The 21647-nt window shown below is 39.8% G+C and overlaps 1 protein-coding gene across 1 annotated transcript in view; it reads left to right on the top strand.

The window, feature by feature from the left end:
* The window catches only part of dnah5 (dynein, axonemal, heavy chain 5), a 78174-nt gene that overhangs the window by 15284 nt on the left and 41243 nt on the right, over window positions 1-21647 (top strand). The window contains exons 31-59 of the mRNA XM_084027936.1: window positions 153-300; window positions 440-532; window positions 1194-1393; window positions 1597-1750; window positions 1860-2023; window positions 2273-2429; window positions 2717-2929; window positions 3101-3325; window positions 4336-4508; window positions 6354-6424; window positions 6982-7089; window positions 7182-7369; window positions 8029-8223; window positions 8877-9011; window positions 9292-9399; window positions 9950-10103; window positions 10350-10496; window positions 12061-12302; window positions 12726-12902; window positions 13551-13755; window positions 13952-14094; window positions 15173-15307; window positions 15617-15739; window positions 15987-16200; window positions 16474-16697; window positions 17938-18136; window positions 18262-18434; window positions 18815-18945; window positions 19781-19934. Of these exons, the coding sequence (XP_083884062.1) occupies window positions 153-300; window positions 440-532; window positions 1194-1393; window positions 1597-1750; window positions 1860-2023; window positions 2273-2429; window positions 2717-2929; window positions 3101-3325; window positions 4336-4508; window positions 6354-6424; window positions 6982-7089; window positions 7182-7369; window positions 8029-8223; window positions 8877-9011; window positions 9292-9399; window positions 9950-10103; window positions 10350-10496; window positions 12061-12302; window positions 12726-12902; window positions 13551-13755; window positions 13952-14094; window positions 15173-15307; window positions 15617-15739; window positions 15987-16200; window positions 16474-16697; window positions 17938-18136; window positions 18262-18434; window positions 18815-18945; window positions 19781-19934 (4753 nt within the window). The remainder of the gene's footprint in view (window positions 1-152; window positions 301-439; window positions 533-1193; window positions 1394-1596; window positions 1751-1859; window positions 2024-2272; window positions 2430-2716; window positions 2930-3100; window positions 3326-4335; window positions 4509-6353; window positions 6425-6981; window positions 7090-7181; window positions 7370-8028; window positions 8224-8876; window positions 9012-9291; window positions 9400-9949; window positions 10104-10349; window positions 10497-12060; window positions 12303-12725; window positions 12903-13550; window positions 13756-13951; window positions 14095-15172; window positions 15308-15616; window positions 15740-15986; window positions 16201-16473; window positions 16698-17937; window positions 18137-18261; window positions 18435-18814; window positions 18946-19780; window positions 19935-21647) is intronic.

Here is a 21647-nt window from a genome sequence, read left to right as displayed (position 1 = left end):
TGTGGTGGTTGAAAGCCGTTAGCAGTCACAATGGGAGTATGTGCTGATGTGCTGTTGAAGAAGGTGGAAGAAGGTGTTTCATGTAGAACGAACCTCTTGTTTGGAAATCAGGTAGCCGTGAGTTTGTCGATGACTGTATCCTTTAACTACAGGTGTCGCAAGCTGCCTCGTGCCCTCAAGGAGTGGCAGGCTTTCATGGACCTGAAGAAAACAATTGATGACTTCAGTGAGTGCTGCCCCCTGCTGGAACTCATGACTAACAAGGCTATGATGACTCGCCACTGGAAGAGAATAACCGAGGTCAGTTAAAAAAGGCCACAAACATACCACTGCAGTTACCAGCCATCATCAAGGCTTACTGTTATACTTAATCATGTAATAATAGCTGTTGTCTTTTTAAATAACGAGACATTATTTCCTCAATCTGATTTGTGCCAAGGTGACTGGGCATACCTTTGAGGTGGAATCGGACACATTCAAGCTAAGCAACATTATGGAGGCTCCTCTTCTCAAGTATAAAGAGGAGATCGAGGTAAGAATGAAATAGGCTACTTGAAGGCTAAGAGAAATATAACAATAATAAAAATGTTGTGTAGCATATAGTGACTAGTTCAAACATGGTGTTATTTTAGGAATGTTGCCAAATGTTCTTTTCAGTTTTTGATGTAAAGTATGTAATGCATAATATTAAGATACAGTGTAACAACATTGTAATATGGCTTATTATCATTGTCACATTGCAGTGAGCATAAATCTTGACACCAAATAGATGTTAAGCACTAGCAGTATGCTGTTATAGGCAATTTATTCAGCTGTCAACAAGAAGGTTCTTGTAGATTCAAGAAGTATCGTATAGAAGACAACTTTATGGTCTTATGGCTCGTTTGTGTTTTTTCGTTTGTTTGGTGATGATGTAATGGAAAAAAAGATGGTTAGTGGTAATATCAATACGGATTTGATACTTGATGCTAATGATGATTATTTTGAAAAAGGTTGTATTCCATATTAAATAATCCATTCATTTGCTTTATGATTGGTTATTGCTTTTGTACATATCACTTACAATTATGCTCAAGTGTTTAATGTATATACTAATGTACTAATATCATGGCTGGGATAATGATTATGATTATTTATTTATATATATTTTGCCACTAAATTTTGTTTAAAAAATGTGGGGTGTTTTTACGCAGGATATCTGTATCAGTGCAGTGAAAGAGCGTGATATTGAGCAGAAGCTGAAGCAGGTGATTGCTGAGTGGGACACCAAGACCTTTACATTTGCCAACTTTAAAACCCGTGGAGAACTGCTACTGAGGGGAGACAGCACGTCAGAGATCATCGCGAGCATGGAGGACAGCCTGATGATGTTAGGGTCTCTAATGAGCAACAGGTACGTTTATGTTGATTCTCATAATCAGTGTTAGGATTTTGATGAAGGCCATGAAATTAAAAGGCATTCAAACACTTTATGACGGGGACTTGTTCTGCCTCCAGGGGTGAGGGAATTCATTTGACGGTCTTGTAGACATCACAGCAATCATACAAGCTGTCACTGTGTGTGTTATAATGTAATCCATGTGCTGTATTTCCCAGGTACAACACTCCATTCAAAGCCCAGATTCAGAAGTGGGTTCAGAATCTTTCCAACACCACTGATATCATAGAAAACTGGATGACCGTCCAGAACCTCTGGATCTACCTGGAGGCTGTGTTTGTTGGTGGAGACATTGCTAAACAGCTGCCAAAGGTAGATTATTAGTGTCCATTAGTTTTTTGCATTGTCAATTTTAGAAACAAGAAAGAAATACAAAATAAATACAACCTCTAATAATCGGATGCATATTTGACTTTTTTAGGAAGCAAAGCGTTTCTCTAACATTGACAAATCATGGGTGAAGATCATGATGCGAGCCCATGAGATGCCCAATGTGGTACAGTCGTGTGTGGGGGATGAGACTATGGGACAGCTGCTTCCTCACCTCCTCGAACAGCTGGAGATCTGCCAGAAGTCGCTTACAGGGTGGGTACAAAGGACTGAAATCTTTATCAACCCACAGCCCCAAACAATATGAAGGTCTGAAGTATGAGCTGTTGAAACGTTATTCATAAGGGAGGAGAGAGAACTTTTGAAAACTCTTACAATAAGTAGGTTTAGTGCTTTGCTTCCAACCATTGTACATCTGGTTTGATGTGTCTTTTTACACAAGGTGCTTTGAGAAAGACTATTGAAGGTAACATTTAATTTTTTTTTTACCATGCTGTCAAACAGCTATTTGGAGAAGAAGCGTCTGCTGTTTCCTCGTTTCTTCTTTGTCTCTGACCCTGCCCTGCTGGAGATCCTGGGCCAGGCCTCTGACTCCCACACCATCCAGGCCCACCTTCTCAATGTCTTCGACAACATCAAATGTGTCCGATTCCATGACAAGGTGAATTTTCCATGGTGCTCCTTAAAGATCGATAAGAACAACAGCATCTTTCAAACCCTTTGAAAATTGATTGATTGATTTTTGCTACAAATTTCTGGGGGGAAAAAACAATTCAATAGAACAGAATACAATTACAATACAAGGACATCCAATGTAATTGACTAGTCAGAATATTGTTGATGGGGAGAATTTATACATGTTGCCATATAATATACTTACCCCACAAGTGAAATATGAAAATTCATTTGTGATTCTAATAATATAATAAAATATGTCATCTTTTGCAGATATACGACCGAATTCTGGCGATATCATCAAGGGAAGGGGAGACTGTGGAGCTGGAGCGTTCTGTCACAGCAGAGGGGAATGTAGAGGTTTGGCTCAATGCTCTCCTGAAGGAATCCCAGAGGTCTTTGCACCTGGTGATCCGACAGGCTGCCCAGACCATCCAGGACTCTGGCTTTCAGCTCATTGACTTCCTCAACTCCTTCCCTGCTCAGGTAAATTATAGCTAGAGTCAGAATGCATCCACTTATATTTCAAAACATGGGCCATACCATCACGCTGTGATTGTCATCCAAGAATTGAGCAGAAAACATGTTGGATGTGTGAAATGTACATTTGATGTGACACAACGATGCGATTACCACACATCTTTTCCCCTGATCTAGGTGGGCTTGCTAGGTATTCAAATGATATGGACCAGGGACTCTGAGGAGGCTCTGACCAATGCTCGTTATGATCGCCGCATTATGGCCAAAACCAACCAGCTCTTCCTGGATCTGCTCAACACACTGATTGACATGACCACACAAGACCTAGGGACTATGGAAAGGACCAAGTACGAGACTCTCATCACCATCCATGTCCACCAGAGGGACATATTTGATGACCTGGTGAGTATTTTGTTCATCATTTAGAATTACATCCCTTTTTTAATGATGCCTCAGTATACTGAAGTACATCGGACACTACAAACAAGTTCTTCACAATTTCTATAAAAGTTTATATAATCAGAATCCCAAAGATACCTCAAGATAGCTATTCTTTTGTAAAATTGCATTTGATATTCAGATAGCCCAGGGTTGGGGTGTCAGAATAATGAATGGTTATTGATGTAGTCATTTCAATCTGACAAACGGCTTCAAAGGGTTTCCTTTGGCAGCCAAGGATTATTTAGACTTAGAGAAAGGAGTATTTGAATATTCCTAAAGGCATAGTAAATTGGCTAGCTGAATAGAACAGTTGTGAATTAACTTTATTTGGATGCATTTTTTAGAATTGAATCCCCTGGAACATGACTGATTTATTATCCTCCTGTCTTCTCTTTCTCCCACACATTTTTCCAAATGATTTTGCCGTCTCCTTCATCTAAATTTACTCTCCTATAAATAACCTTTAACTTTTGACCCCCTTTCATCCCACTGTCATATTCCACTTCACTTATTTGATCTGTTTGTATTGCATCTCTCGATTCATCCCCTTCCTTATTCAGCCACCCCTTTTCACTGTACTCCATGTACTCATTTAACTACTTCCTTAACTTGCTTCTTTCCTGCCACCCTTCTCTTCGCTCCTTTACCTTCCTTTCACCTCATTTTAACCTCACAATGTCTCACCTCCTTTCTTTCATCCTCCTCTGACCTGCTTCTGCTTCTTTCCACCTTTTAATGTGACCTTCCTGTCACCCCTTGGCTCCCCATGCATTCATCCCTACCACACATCCTTCCCTCTTTCTTCCTGCTTTTATCTCTCACCTCACCTCGTGAATGGCTTCGATTTCCTATTTTTCACTTGTCATCTTCTCTGTCATCTTCCCTTCTCTGTGTCCTGCCTGTCTCTCCATGCCTCTACTCTTCTCTTCCTCCTTCCTGCATACTCTAACCGTTACCCTTTCTTCCTCCAGTGTCGGCTTCATGTCAAAAGCCCCAATGACTTTGAGTGGCTCAAACAGTGTCGTTTCTACTTCAATGAGGACTCAGACAAGATGATCATCAACATCACAGACGTGGGATTTAGCTACCAGAATGAATTCCTGGGCTGCACTGAAAGGCTTGTCATTACGCCGTTGACTGACAGGTAGAGGGTCATCCAGTTCACACACACATTTAAAGCCAAAATTTAAAATACGTATATACTTCTGCACTGACCAGGGAGTACTATCAAATTATGACACGCGGTAGTAACAACATTTTAAAAAGTATCAAACAAACACTGTCGGAGCGCATTTATGTTAGTGGTTCCAACTAAAAATTCATTTATTGATATATCAACCCATATACAGTATGTACGGCATATGCATTATTCTTCACTTGTGATTAATTTAGGTACATAAAAAATACATAATGTCATAAAGGATAAGGATAAGGATGAGGATATTGTTATAGGCCTACATGAAAGGGAATTAAATTAGATACTCAAGTCCCGGTGCAGGTAATAATATATAGAAATAGCACGCAGTAAAACATGCAGATGTTGTTTATTTACTTTCCAGCATTGCATCTCGTCAGCATTAAGTCAACACTGAAAAGTCTCAAACCACCACTACACCGTCGCTATTCTCTTACACAGCAAACAGATGTGATAAGCATGAGTGGCATGATATTTGTCAGGGACAAAGGGTAACACACAGGGTACAGAAGTGATCATTGTTCAATGATCATTAACTTCCCAGCCTTGCATTCCACAAACTAGTTGGCAACATACATGTAGCACCTAAGTTTGCTGTTTTATGTTCCAAAATGCAAACATAACATTTGTTAGTGTTTGTAATGGTATGTGTGTGTTTATAATATCTTGGCTGATGTTCATATTTGTCACTTTTGCGCTGTTTTGCTAGTTTTGACCATCTGTGAGGTTGTTAGTGTGGGTGTTACATTTCCTGACCTCAGCTAGCAAACTGCATGATGACAGCATTTATATTATACCCAAACGATTAATTATTATCGCATTATGTTCTTTTAAAAAGATTGTTTATATCAGCACAAATCGGATGACGTACTCTCAGATACCGATATATTTGTGAGAGGTCAATTTAACTGGTTGACACATAAGTCGGCCGGCCTTTATCTATGATGTAGATAGATATACAGATATGATATTACACTTAGTAAGTATAAATACTGGCTGGGCTTAAGGAGAAGAGCCCAGCCAATAACGAAAGGGTATGACAACTAGTCAGAATGATGGAGCTTTACGGCGTCTATACAGTATATATACATAGCCATTGTCAGAGTTACAGACACAGAGAAGGACATATGAGAAGAGACAGAGAGAAAAAATGATGAGCGATAAGAAGAAAGAGATGAGAGGACGGCAGCTCTCCAAAGAAGTGGCATGCTGGCCTCATGGCCGAATGTGCTGAGACCGCCCAGATGTTTTCACTGCCGTCTTTCTCTGCCTGACAAAAGTATATTTTTCTTTCTTTATGGTAAATATGTGCTGCGATGCTTTGCACTGTCTATGTGAAATACTTTTAACCACACTGATTAAATGCAGTAGTGGTATCAAATGAAAGCAAAATGGACAATGTCGATAATAATTTGTTTTGTAGATTTTTGTTGTTGTAAATAAAAGGTCTGAAATGTTGTGGATTCTCTGATGGACACAACATCTGTTGCAAGCAGTTTTTCCCTGATTTTTGACTAGATGCCAGCCATGCAGTGAAAAGGGAGAACGGCGTTTAACTAGAGGGCCTGGGTCAGCTCCCGGTGTCAGTCATCCTCTTAGCCTAAGTGTCTTCCAGCGAGATACTGAATCCTCACCAGCTTCGAGCTGTGCCTGACCTCCAACCTCCCTGTGGAGAATCATATCATATTAGTCTTATTGTGTGATGAATTGAATGTGAGGGCAAATGAACACTGCTTTATGAGGAATCGTATTATGCATATGAAATTCATTGTCTTCCTGTTTATATTTGGTCAGGTGCTACATCACCCTAGCACAGGCTCTTGGTATGAGTATGGGTGGAGCCCCTGCTGGTCCTGCAGGAACAGGTAAGTCTGAGGCCTTAACGTATTACCTTGAGGAACAATGTGTCATTGAAATACTGATTTTATCCAATTACATAACTTCCTAGGCAGGACCACATACATGACACTAGTAGTACGCTGGTTGATGATGGGGTGGAACACTTGGTTCTTGGCATACACAACATGAAACTAATGGCCAAACAGTTGTAAACTATAGTAAAATGACATCACGAAAATGAAATTGTGACAAAAATACATAAACAGCATCTCTTATCTTTGGTATTGTCCCTTGTTAGATGACAGCAGTGATACTTTACCTCAGGGTCCCAAATTATTAAATCTCAAGGGCTGTGAAATTGTTAATCGGATAGGAAAGAAGACAAACTACTGCCCTGATACACAATCTTACATTATTATAATTTTTTTATTTAAATAGTTGGTTTTTACATTTTCAGGGAGCCACTCGAATAAACAGATTGTTTTAATACGTGATTTGGTGGAGAATTTATTTGTTTTTCTGTTGGCATAAAAATAGTTGCATCTCAGTTTAAGATGTAACAAATCTGCCTTTTGTTGTTAAGGTAAGACGGAGACCATAAAAGACATGGCCCGCTGTCTGGGAAAGTACGTTGTGGTCTTCAACTGTTCTGACCAGATGGACTTCAGAGGCTTGGGAAGAATATTCAAAGGTAAGAGTCACAAGGCGAAATGTCGTCGCAAATAAAACGTTTAATTAATTTGCAATGGAGTGACCATAACGTTGCATGTGTCTGATTTCCAGGTCTGGCTCAGTCCGGTTCGTGGGGCTGTTTTGACGAGTTCAACCGCATTCAACTCCCGGTTTTGTCCGTGGCAGCTCAGCAGATCGCGATAGTTCTCACCTGCAAGAAGGAACGTCGCAAAAACTTTGTCTTCACTGATGGAGACAGTGTGGATATGAGCCCCGAGTTTGGCATCTTCCTGACCATGGTCAGTGACACAACAGTATTTAAGAGGTTGAGATCGAACCTGGACCATGTCTGATTTCACAAGTCAGATTTAATACAATATTAAACACCAGGAGCTGCTATATTAATGCTATTAGCCAGTGTGCATTATCATACATCATCTTCATACAGTAATAGTTAGATCTCTTTATCTCCTTGGCACAGTTGCTATCCCAAGGCAAGTCATTAAACAGAACAGTGGATAAGAAGGGTCAGAGATCAGTGTGTGTGTGTGTGTGTGTGTGTGTGTGTGTGTGTGTGTAGACGTGTATGGAGACAGTGATCAAAGGCAGGCTCTGTGGAGAGGAGGGCTTGAGCTGTGGCAATGGGGATTTAACTAACTGAAGGAGCGCTTGCTATGAACTTTAATGATGGTCTATTATTAACTTAAGTTTTCTGTATTTTTTTGTGTATAGCCATCGTGAATAAATACTACAAAGACATTCTGAAGGGGGTGTACATATATTGTAGATTTTGTAAATTGTAATTAATCAACCTGCTCTAAGGTTTCCTGTGTCATGTTGTCCGCGTGTTCACTTTTATTACTATTATTTTTAACAGTATAATTTCAGGTCTAAATATTTTATGTAATACACTCTACACTGTAACATTATTCTTCTTGTTCTTTTCCTGTATAATCAGAATCCAGGTTATGCAGGTCGCCAGGAGCTTCCTGAGAACCTCAAGATCAACTTCCGCTTTGTGGCCATGATGGTTCCTGACCGTCAGATCATCATTAGGGTCAAATTGGCCAGTTGTGGGTTTATAGACAACATGGAGCTGGCCCGCAAGTTCTTCACTCTTTACAAGCTGTGTGAGGAGCAACTCTCCAAACAGGTAAAGCAACTGATGAGAAAAATATGAAATGTGAAACTTTCTCATCATCTTGTACATCATTGTAAAATATTTGAAATTTAAATTATCCTTCTTTAGACTTCACTTCTTACCACCTTTCCATTTGTATATACAGTATTTAAAGTTAATTTGTATTATTGGGCGGATCACAGCATGCAAGAGTGCCAAATCAAATAGAAAATGCCAGTTTTTTGTCATACGGCACACACAGGCAATGCATCCCACAATTACAGTTCCCAAAGCCCAAAACACAGGGAAACCCACAAACAGCATATAGGAAATATATGAATAGATGTATACACAGTAAATTCTCTATTGACTAACATTGTCCTTAGGTCTAATGGGTAACAGTTTGGCATTATGAATAAATACTTTTCTCACCAGAAAATTTTTTTTTTCAAGTCACTTTTAGCACCTGAGCTTAATGCCTCACAAAGTAATGGTTGTTTCATCGTCAGTTCTAGGTTTCTAGGTAAATTATTTATCGGACTTTTATCTATGTTGCTTAGTTCACTGGAATACTTGCAAATGCATGTTACAGAGTCATGAAACTGTAGAAGAGACGGAAAAGCAGTTTTATGCAGTCTGCAAACATGTAATTATGTAAATCTAAATTGCTGGTTGTGATCGTCCAGGTTCACTATGACTTTGGCCTGAGGAACATCCTGTCAGTGCTGCGGACGCTGGGAGCAGCCAAGCGAGCCAACCCCAGTGACACAGAGTCCACCATCGTCATGAGGGTCCTCAGGGACATGAACTTATCGAAGCTGGTCAGTCTAAAAATTAATATAATACAATAGAGCATCCAATAGATAATCTTGATTTCTTTTGATACATTTTTTAAGCTGAAAATTGGAATAAAGAAAATGAACTCAATGTAATGAATACAAATTGAAAGTTAATAATCAAAGATAACAGCAAAAAAACTAGTAGTATTCACTAGTATTCACAACAGGAAAAAAACAGAATATCAAAGACAGATTTCTCAGTGTTTTTTCACAGTTGTGTTGCTAACTTGTGTCTCTGTATATGCATGTTTTTGGTCGTTAGATCGATGAGGATGAGCCGCTCTTCCTGAGCTTGATTGAAGATCTCTTCCCGGGCATACAACTTGATAAAGCAGGCTACCCTGAACTAGAGGCTGCCATCGACTTACAGGTAGGGGAGGGAGTGAAGGATGAGTTTGCCTATTGGCAAGGGAGAAAGAAATGGCAGAGGAATACAGTAGGATAGATGGAGGAATGGAGAGAGAGATGGAAGGAGGACAGAGGAAAAAGTAAACGGAGGAGGAAGTTGAGTAAAATCCGACAAAAGACTAATGGACTGTGAGACTGTTGTATCTTTCATGTCACTGTTAAACGCCTCCAGATATAGCACTCAGAGGGATAGAAATGATGTCATTTACCATTTTTCAAGGCCCTACCCTAAGTTACTGTGGCAAACAGTGCAGAGAAAATAGAACGTAAAACGTTCGTCTTTCAAGTACAGTATTCTTGCGTGTGTGTCTTTGGTGTATTATGTGCTCTCCCTGCAGTAATGTACGCTTGTCATAATACCTCTGCATGTATCTTATTTAAATGTGTGTGGACCTGTATGTGATGCTATCAGTACATTACAATATATTCTAAATATTATCCAAAACATGCCGTTGGACTTTATATACTTATATGCTTAGTGTGGTAAATATGTTGAAATCGTTCCCCCTCAGGTTGAGGATGCAGGTCTGATCCGTCACCCTCCCTGGAAGTTGAAGGTCATTCAGTTGTACGAGACTCAGAGGGTCCGACATGGCATGATGGCCCTGGGGCCCAGTGGGGCCGGAAAGACAACTTGCATACACACGCTGATGAGAGCTATGACAGGTAGGATTTGTGTGCATGTTTTGGAATGTGTGTTTAGCAAAAGATGTATAAATGTGTGATTCATTGGTTGACGTTGAAATGTGTGTCTGTGGTGAGACACAAAGACAGAATTAAGAATAATTTGTCTGCCTTAAACCTCCTTTTAACTTTAGACACCTCACAAATCTGTCTTTCCTGTGCATATTTTAGCCATGCTGCTTTAAAATGTCGGAGTAAATGATTCTGTTGATGTCGTTCCTCTCTCAGAGTGTGGTCTGCCTCACAAAGAGATGCGCATGAACCCAAAAGCCATCACGGCACCTCAGATGTTTGGTCGATTGGATGTGGCCACGAATGACTGGACTGACGGCATCTTCTCTACACTTTGGAGGAAAACACTGAGAGCAAAGAAAGGTCAGGTTGCCTTCTCAGCACTGGTTTTATACCTGGAATTGAGCTGAGCTGGCACTGAATGAAGATTGTATAATTAAGGATACAAGCAGTTATAAATGCATTTGGTGCAGAGAGTTCTAAATCATGTAATACATCCTATTTTGTGTAAATTAGAGAATATTTCATCCTTACAATCATTTTGTGAGCATTTTCTTAGCTTAAACCCTAAACTTAGCCATTTAGACATGGTTTAGAATCGACCTCAGATGTTGGTGATGTGATGATGGTGTGTTCAAGGAAGATTAGCACAAACTGTTAAAATGGTATGAATGGGAAAATAAGAGGGCATGGTTTCTCAACAACATCAAATCTGATATGTGAGCATTAATGGAAGAGAGAAAACATGAAATTGATCCCTGCCGAGTTAGAAATGATTGCTCAAATGATTAATACTCCTGGTAATCTAGGATTTAATTTTCTTTGGAAACTTTGGGGAAACCAGCATGCTATTACGTTGCAGAGAGGTTTAAGTATCTTGGGACAATCTTTGCATCCATAATTTAAAGCACCACCAACAGCTGTTTTGATCTCCTTGCTCATTCCTAATCCAATGCATTTCATTTAAATGTATGTGTGCATGTTATGAATATACATCATGTGTGTTTCCTTATGTGTCAAAAATATGCATCTGATGTATTCATGCTGTTATGCATATTGAGCAGGATGCACTCCTGCTTTCTATTGCAACTGTTCACTGTTGGTTTGAGCAGACGGGAAATTTGGAATAGGAAAGTAGGTGATGTGGATTGGTGACAGGCCTCCTGGGTCCTATGTGAAGTATTCTACAAGGAAATGAAATGCCTTGTGAAGACAGGCCGTATGTACACTGTGATACAACAGATGCTGCAACAGTATCACAAGCCTGATCTATTTTAAGCACCTCTGTAGAAATGCAGCTGGTGGCCCATGTGCATGAAAGCTGTATGAGTAATTTATTATTTTGATTTCAAACTGTGGGTCCTTTGGTTGAAGATTTAGGTCAGTGATCACAGAGCAGTCAAACATCTGCATCGGACCGAACAAGCCTAAAATACTCATCATAGTCCTGTGCTTGTTTTTCTCATCGTATGTTGAGGTGTTCTGGTGCAAACTCATGAGGCTGTTTTTATATAGTGGAACCCATAGAAGTAGAACTGAGTGAAGATTAAAATGTTCGCTGTGATCATTTGAAATTACCAAAGAAAATAGCACTGTGCATTATCCAGAGAAATGGGATGAGTTGGCCTGCTACATGGTTTGTTCTTTGCATTGGCAATGGTACACATAAAAACGGCCATCCTGCTGTGAATGGGGATGTCTGTTTACTTTCATTCTATTTGTATGGTAGAATCAGAGCATGGGAACGAGATAACAGGAGAAACAGCAGTTCCCCTACACTCTATTTTAAGATCATCATCTACGTGGTGCCACCCTAAATACACAGGCCTTTTCAGCCTGCCACCAAACAAAATACAGTGCACTAGACCATGTATGTTATGATATGCATATCCTTGTTGACAAACAAAAAAACTGTTCTCTATCTCAGGGGAGCACATCTGGATAGTCCTGGATGGACCCGTTGACGCCATTTGGATTGAGAACCTAAACTCAGTTTTGGACGACAACAGAACTCTGACGCTGGCAAATGGAGACCGCATACCTATGGCTCCCAACTGTAAAGTGGTTTTTGAGCCGCATAACATAGACAATGCCTCTCCAGCCACCGTCTCACGCAACGGCATGGTGTTCATGAGCTCTTCTGTCCTCAACTGGAGCCCTATACTGGAGGTGAATTGAATAACTGATTTTATATATATTTTTTTTCTTCCCTGCACAGAAATTGAAAATGGAGGTGCTTAGGGTACGGTATATTACAATATAAACCTGCGAAATGACATCTAGAACTAGATTGTGGGGGGTCTTGAGGATGGGTGTGCCACAATTGGTGACATTTACATCAACTACTACTATTTGAGCTACATTTTACAGCTACGGAAAAGAAGCACCAAATGTAAAAAATACCATATTAAAACTGTTTAACCCAGATTCTGATATGACTATATATCTGAAAGATCAATAGAAATCAATTTTCTTGGTTCAGAGGACTTGACATTTCTGCTGCAAAGCGAAATAAACATTACGCAACGGGTGTTGTATGAGACCCAGCAATTCATCTAATATTAACTAAACTGGTGTGTTTGGTCTTCTTAGGGCTGGTTGAAGAAACGCTTCCCCCAGGAGGCAGAGGTGCTGAGAGAGCTCTTCTCCTCCTCCTTCTCTGAGCTCTACCGCTTCAGTGTGCAGTCATTAGAGTTAAAGATGGAGATGCTGGAGGCCTTTGTCATCATGCAGTGCATCAACATGCTGCAGGGACTCATACCACCAAAGGTGAGTTTACAACGATGTTTCCATCCATGGCTGCACTCAGGCAGAAGGTGCTGTATATGTTAGTAATGAAGAGGTTAATTCATACTGCCAAAACAAATTCACAGCCTGGAGTAAATTGGGACATTCACATAGAAGGCATTTTGAATCATTTACTGCTCTAAGAACAAGGCGCGAGCTGTCGGAGGCTATTGGAAAGACTTGAATAGTAGATCTGTCATCCTTTGTAAGTCTTAGTAGTTGTAGTCCCATTATGCCCACTTTGCGTAATGAGAGTGTAAAAGCAGACACAGTAGATATTTCTTTGTCATAGGGTTGTAACCATTATGGCAATCACAGTACTTTAATAGTAATAAAGGACCCAATGGTTTATTTTAGATGAGAAAATTGATTCCCCTGTGAATTCAGTTCATTGTTTGAGAGTCCATGAATTGTAACGGTCACTTTATGAGATTAGGCATCTTTTGTGACCATGTCAGATGTTTTATGCTCATTGTTACCTACTATATAGGCTGGAACCCATCAGTGTTATTCTGTTTTGTTTAAGAACACAAACCTCAGTAAACAGAGAGAACTCTGATAAACTTTGATGTGTTCCTCTTCTGTTTTAAACGTGCTTATCTGAACAAGGTGAACAATGTTACTCTACAGGAGCAGTGTGGCGAGTTGTCTAGGGAGCACTTGGAGCGGCTGTATGTCTTCGCCCTAATGTGGAGCACCGGAGCTCTACTTGAACCCGATGATCGGAGGAAGATGGAGATCTGGCTCAGAGGGAATGACAGTATCTGTCTGAACTTGCCAGAAATTCCTCTTGACAGCGACGACACCATGTTTGACTATCATGTCACAGCAGATGGTATGCATGCATTGAGAAATAGATGTTATCACCTGTAGCTTAGATGCCAGAGAATATTGACGAGTAAAAACCTCATGTTTCACTAACTTTTGAAATAAAATATGTGAAAATATTTTTAAAATAGGAAAAGTGTCACTCTTATATTCCTTGCTAATCTATAGCTTTTTTAATGCATGCACATGTATTCTTCTTCCAGGTCAGTGGGTCCACTGGAGAACCAGAGTGGAGGAGTACGTTTATCCATCTGATTTCACCCCAGAGTACAGCTCCATCTTGGTCCCAAATGTGGACAATGTCAGAACAGACTTCCTCATTCAGACCATTGCGAAGCAGGGCAAGGTAAGGCTCACTGCACGATAACTAAAGCAGTAGTGTGTACTGCCAATTAACAATGAAAGGCTACATTCATAAAGAGTTGCTATAACTTATAATAAGTTTGAAAGTATCTGCTTGATGTGTTAAAATGTGACACTTTACCTAAAAAGCAGCCGTGAACAGGAACATTTAGTACACATCGTACCATTCAGTCTTTAAGACTCATGGTAAGGGTTTTAGAGAGGGTAACGCCCATGTAATCTCTTTTCTATTCAGTGTGTAATGCTTCATTTATCCCTGGATGCAGCTGTGTAGATACATATGCACACACCTCAGATCAATAACATGGCAGCTTGGCCGGATGCAGCGCAGTTCTACAAAAAGATCATAATGAAATATTTTGGTCGATACTCTACTTGAGAGCCCATCAAGTGCTCCACCATGTGGCATTCATCAATAGAGACTGAGTGTATTTATATGTATGATGTGTATGAGTTCATTCATGATGCCACACGAGGAGAGTCGAGAGCTTCTGTATGTGGATGTCTTTGTAAAGACGTTGTTAAGATTTCATTTTGGATGCTCCTCCAATTCCATTTACTTTACTTAGAATTCTTTTTCCAGAGCCTGATAGAGCTAAATTGTGAAGAAAAAAGTAGTGATCTGAAAAAGATAGTATTGCATTATGTGAAGCTGTGATGAAGGTACATGATATGAATAGCTATCCTTTGTTATGCCTCAGCATTGTTGTAAAATTGAGAGATAAGGACACAACAAAGGAAAGTTTCAGGCAACAGTTTAAATGTCTAGCTCAACAGAATAATTTACTTCCATTTCAGGTTGCATTTTACTTTTTTTTATCACAAATATTTCTATTGTTTTTCTATGTTTTTTTTAATGCTGAATAACTTATGAACACATTTCTCAAGATTTAAAGTGGTGCTTTTATGCGATTCTTTGTAGAGAAACTTAGTTTTACAGATTGTCGACTTGTCGATCAGTCAAATAAATCACATGAATAGTTAGTCTAAGAATCTCTTTAGTTGAGGATGGCAGGAGAGATTTGCTTCTAACTTGTTGACAAAAAACAACATTTTCCTAGGCTGTTTTGCTGATTGGAGAACAAGGAACAGCCAAGACTGTGGTCATCAATAGCTACATGTCAAAGTACGATCCTGAGACCCACATGGGGAAGAGTCTCAACTTCTCTTCTGCCACCACACCACTCATGTTCCAGGTAAAGCAGAACCGCCTGTTTACTTTCCTCCTCCATCTCATTCTTTGCACTACATCTGAAGATGGATGCCCATCAGTGTTTACTTGTCATGGATTATCATGGTCTTGTGAAGTCATATTGATTGGTCTTACTAATAATGGAGGAATGAGCACTTTCCTTTTCCTGTGCATGGCTAAGCTGCACATTGATCGAGCTGTCTATAGATTGTGTCTGAGTGGAATTTAACAGATCTGTCCTTTGCATTTTGCTGTGTTTTTCATCACAATGTGTTGTCTTATTCTATTTTTGGTCAACTTATTTCTCTTTTAGAGGACAGTGGAGAGCTATGTGGATAAGAGGATGGGGACCACTTATGGACCTCCTGCTGGGAAGAAAATGTCAATTTTCATAGATGATATCAACATGCCTGTCATCAATGAATGGGGTGACCAGGTTAGGGCTAATTTTAACATCAATTTCAATATCTACCTTAATGAATAGTTCATTTCTAGTTGTGTCATTTGTTTTTGAATCTCATTAAAGATACTTTAAGTCTTTTCTTTTTAATTTTGCAGAAATTTGATCTAATTAAATGCTCCAGTTAAATTAACTGAAACTGACTAATAAAAACTTCTAATATAAACTAATATCAAATAAATCCCTTCATGATTCAAGCTGTCTTTCTTGCCCTTCATCATAGGTGACTAATGAGATTGTCAGGCAGCTCATGGAGCAAAGCGGGTTTTTCAATCTGGAGAAACCGGGAGAGTTCACCAATATTGTGGACGTTCAGTTTCTAGCAGCTATGATCCATCCGGGAGGAGGCCGTAATGACATCCCACAGAGACTGAAAAGGCAGTTCTCCGTCTTTAACTGTACGCTGCCCTCCAACGCTTCCATTGACAAGATATTTGGTGAGTAAAAAGAGTGCAGTGCAATCATTGTTGACGTTGAATCAAAACATTTGATTCATGTTAAGGAATTTGTTATCAAATTAGATTTTGATGCTACTATAGAGCCAAGTTAATAAAATACTAGTAATTCTGAAGTGACTCAAAATATAAAAAACAAACACATGGCCTCTACAGCATGTATTGAATCTTATACTGTACTTTTGATAAAAAAACATGATAAGCTTTGGTCTCTTTCCCACCTTCATCTACTCCATCATTGACCCTGTTATATAGGTGTGATTGGCGAAGGCCACTTCTGTTCACGTCGTGGCTTTGCTGATGAGGTCCGGAAACTGTTACCCTGTTTGGTGTCTCTGACCCGCCGTCTCTGGCAGTTGGTCAAAGTCAAGATGCTTCCAACTCCCGCAAAGTTCCACTACATCTTCAACCTGAGAGATTTGTCAAGAATTTGGCAAGGCATGCTCTATACCAACGCTGAGGTAGTCAACTCTGTCCAGGTAAGAATATTCAAATGGTCTCCAGGTCCAATTCTGTGGCTGGTTCAAATGAGGTTTAATCACTGACAGTGGAGAAAAGAAATTCACAGTGTATCCATGAAGATCCATTCTCCCGAATGGCCGAATCCGAGGTGGATTTATACAGAACATTCGGGAGATCAAAAGGGAAGGCGTAGGCAAGGGTTAAACACAATAATAAAACAGCTCAGCAGGACATTTGATGTTCCGAGAGAAAGGAACATTATATGAGATATAAATAAGAATTGTAAGGTAACACATTTTCTTCTACAGCATCCATGCATTAATAGAAAGATTTTCAAAAGAATTCACACAGGTAAATCTGTTCTACTGTCAGTAACACAACTATTATTGTGTCTAAACAAATCACTCACTGTATCATCTATCCGATGCCAAGCATTAGTGCTCCAGTCTTTAACATTATTTCTCCCGGTTGGCTGGTTTCTTGTGTGTGTGATAACAGAGCAGAGAGAAGTAATATAGTGTAGTGTGCTGCAGGTTACCGTATAGTAGACGAGAGTAGTGCAGAGAGCCTGACAGAGAGTGATCAAACCTCTTACCCCTTATGTGGTAGAGCTAATGAATGGCTATAAATTTACAGTATTGGAGGAAGACGGAAGTGTTCATTGGTAGGGGAGAAAAGAAGATTAGTGCATTGCAAGCTCAAATCTTGCTGAGGTGGGCAGCTCCCTGTTTTTCACTGAATAATAGAGTACAATGTATTATGTCCTCTACCTTAGGCTACCAAGAGTCGAGGCAAACATGGTCAACATCCCTGCTGAGGCTGCCAACCTAACTCAGAAGGCTTAAACTAGAATAAAGCAAACCACTCAAACAAGAGTATTGGATATTATTACATGTAACTTCCCCAGGGTTTGAAGTATTCCTACAATCAATACATCTAATCAAAGGCCTAATGAATTCCATTGCAGGCAACTGACCCAGTATGTCTCTGCCCAGTGCTTTTCTTTCTCCATCTTTGTACCTAGGCCTCATACTCATTCAATGATCCCATTAAAGAATAAAATGTCTCCTTCCATCAATTCAATTTGTCATACTGGCTATAGCCTCTGAAACGATGGACAGCAATAAAGCTGAATAAGCTAATTCAGTAGTTGCCCTGCTGACTTATACTGGCCGACAGACAAACTCTCCCAAACAAAAGGTTTTCGACTTTTCTTGCTTGAATGAGATAACAATAACACAAATATACAATTCCCAGGTGCTGCTGGCATTGTGGAAGCATGAGTGCAGTCGTGTGATAGCTGACAGATTCACCATGCCAGAGGACGTCGTGTGGTTCGACCAGGCTCTGGCAAAGCTGGTAGAGGAGGAGCTTGTCAAGAAGCACAAGAACATAGTGGATCATGGACTGGACAGATACTTTGTCGACTTTCTACGAGATGCACCTGAGGCTACAGGTACCGACCCTTCAAAGAGCACTGGAACATTTCAGCTGTGTTGTTCTTCTCTCTTAAAAAATACAGGAATGATTTGCGTTTGTTATATTATGATCATTTTGTCATGAAATGTTCTTTCCTCACAGGAGAAGAGCCTGAAGATTCAGACTTGGATTTGCCCAAAGTCTACGAGCCTATTGAATCATTTGATAGTTTAAAGGAGCGCCTGAACATGTTTCTGAACCATTACAATGAGAGCATCAGGGGTACTGGCATGGACATGGTCTTCTTTCAGGATGCTATGATACATCTGATCAAGGTAACTCTTAGCTACATACGTGTGTTTTTGAAGTAGCGGATAAAAAAACAATGAACAAACAAACAACCTCAGAGCCCTCAGACATGGGCCTTCCACCGGAGTTGTGTCTCTGGCCACCTGGTAAATGTGTCTTATTGGTTTAGCTTCACGGATTTCAAATCCCTCAGATCTGCTCAGACAATCGTAAAGCCCCCAAATATCCTGCCAGATTTAGTACAACTTCATTTTTGGAACCTTTACATGCCTGCGTGCCTCACTTGCATTTACACAAAATCTCCCCATCTATCTCTCCTGCTTATTGTTTTTCTTCTTCTTTTCGCAGTTGTAATTCCCATTATTAATCCATAGTTGTATGTGTATGTTATGGTTTGTGTGTGTAGGTGTCGAGGATAATCAGGACACCGGGAGGCAATGCCTTGTTGGTGGGTGTTGGGGGTTCAGGCAAACAGAGTCTGACAAGGCTGGCCTCATTCATAGCCGGATACAAGATCTTCCAGATCACTGTCACACGGTAAGGCTTACCTACAACAGGTATATGAGCGCGCACACATGCATCTATTTTCTATAAATAAAGGTTACAATATAATTTTGTTTCGAATCAGGTTCATCTCTAAATAGTTTTGCATATGAAATCAAAAGCACAGTACTCCCTTTTTACAAAGTATGAATATCGCGTCTCAGTTCTGACATTTCAGAAAGACTCATCAGATGATATTCATTGTGTAATATCTTTGCAGCTCTGGCCCCACGTCAATTGATTCTTCTCTGTGAGATGATATGATTGTCTTTTCAGTGCTTTTGATTGATCAGGAAAAATGCTCCTTTGCTTTTACTGCGTAATTTGTCTCTGCTTGCTCTATCCAACATTTTGTCTGTCTCATTGTTTTGTGTCTCCCTGTGGCCTTCTTCTTGCTCTGCCAACCTTTTCAAATGTCGTTCTCCCTCATTTCCCATGTGGGAATTTGTCGCCAACTTATTTCCTGTCTGCCCTTTGTCAGACAGATTTTAGTGTTATTATGAATATGAATAAGACTGTGGACAGCCCTCTTTGGAGACAACAGGCACCTTGATTTTATTTATCTGCACACAGACAATTGGCTTTTCCATGCACACCTCGTACAGTTATGTCTCTATTCCTCCTGCAGACTAAATTTGACTTGTTTAAATAACTTTTCATTGCCAACTATCAATTTTAAAGACTATCATCGTTCTTCTGTTAGTCTATTGCTTTTCATTCATTGAGTTTCTCATCCTTGTCTATCTGAGATACATTCCACCCATTAATCTTCCATCTTCACACTTTTTTTTAAGTGCATATTTATTTCATGCATTCTGTTCTTTGCCAGCTCATATAACACGGCCAACCTGATGGATGACCTGAAGGTTTTGTACAGAACAGCTGGCCAACACGGAAAAGGCATCAGCTTCCTCTTTACGGACAACGAAATCAAAGACGAGTCCTTCCTTGAGTACATGAACAACGTCCTGTCATCTGGAGAGGTTAGGAGCGCACACATGGAAAAAAGACATAAAAACACCTGTATGACTGTTTATAGTAATATAAACTTAGAATTATTGTGAACTTAAATGTGTGAAATACACCTAACAAGAAATGTAAAAGCAGCTGATGGGAGTTCATTTACTGACGAGGGCCCACACTAAAAGGTTGCCCTCTGTTCAATGCAGTGAACGAGGAACATACACAGGAAACCTGTATTCTCTAATGGAACATAGCTGAAATATAAGCTAGTGTAGGTTAGCATTGGGCCAGGTATAGTCTAAATGACAGCAGTCAAATGTTGCAAAACACTTCAGGTGGGCCAATGGAGAGAGCAATTCATAGAATAATGCATAGAATAAATAATTTACTCCTATTATAGGATATCGTGGTACAATATTATTCTGGGAATATTCAACCAAATATACTTACATTTCCATACACTGTATGTTATACATTTAAGTCTTGCTTGTCAGTGTAATTGCCTCATTTATACTTTTGTTGCGCTGCTGAAACTGACAGCTGGTATTCGCCCTTGAGTGAAAAACATTTCATGGCTGTGATACCAAGGCAGCGACAGCACAGACACAGAGAAGAGACAACCATGTCGTCTCTATCTGGTTTATGAGCAGTGGAGTTTATCTCAATTCAATCAAATGACAAAGCAAATTGCATTTTCCCTATCAACACTGTAGCGTTTCACAAGTATGTTCTCATTGGTTTGGATGGAATTCATTGAAAGTTTAGCTGAAAGAAGGGACAGATACAGCTACTGTATTCTGTACGCATCACAGCAGCATAATGGCCTTCTTCCTCTATTACCCATAACAACAATAGGAGGAGATGCTTCAATGCAGAGCATGTTAGAGTGATGGAGTGGTGAGAAAATCTGCTTCTGTTTCCTCCACTCAAAGCCGATCCACGCCACTCAATATTGTCCTTATGATAATAATATATGGTCAAGACTGCTTCGCCCTCAACTCAGGTTTCACCGCTCACTCCAAAAGAAGAGAAAAAAGTCCTTTGTATTTCAACTAGGGCTGTAGGTTTTGGAATAAAGCTTCAAATGTCTATCATCATATTTTATGATGATATTACCCTAAAATTATTAAAAAAAAAAAAAAAATTGAATACTTGACTTTTACAACACTATGGAGTAATTAGAAATGTTGGATGACACAACCCTACAAAAAGTATAATACTGATACTAATCTTTATCTGCAACTGTGCAGAAATACCTGGTTTAAACAGATTGAATCCACGTGCAGCATGTGAATGTTGATATAGAATTTGAATGTCAACAACATTCTGGTTTGGTCTCAGGCATGTTTCAAATTCATGGTGTGAGCCTACTGGAGCGGAATGAGAGGGAGATAAGGAGACGCTCCAACTTTTTTTTTTAAATCCACTCTGCGGTCTATCCAAAGTCCTCCAAAGATTTTACAATTCTCTTCTGCAGTCCCGTTTTGCTGCATCCAGCGGCTGTGTGTATGTGTTGGGAAAACAGCACTTTTCTCTGCTCTCTAACGTGCTAAAGATGTCACAATAAAAGGATCTGGGAGTTGCAACAATACATACAGTTGAAAGAGTACTGAGCAGTGCAAGATCATTCAGGAAAATACTTGGTATAGCTGATTGGACCAAATAGTGTATGCATATACTAGTATTATGTAATGTCAGGTGCTCAACAGAAACGTAAATTCAGTGTACTTGTG

The sequence above is a fragment of the Eutrigla gurnardus genome (assembly GCF_963514095.1).
Source record: "Eutrigla gurnardus genome assembly, chromosome: 14".
NCBI lineage: Eukaryota > Metazoa > Chordata > Actinopteri > Perciformes > Triglidae > Eutrigla > Eutrigla gurnardus.
Note: the sequence above shows the minus strand (reverse complement) of the source record. Positions and strands in the feature narration are given on the sequence as shown.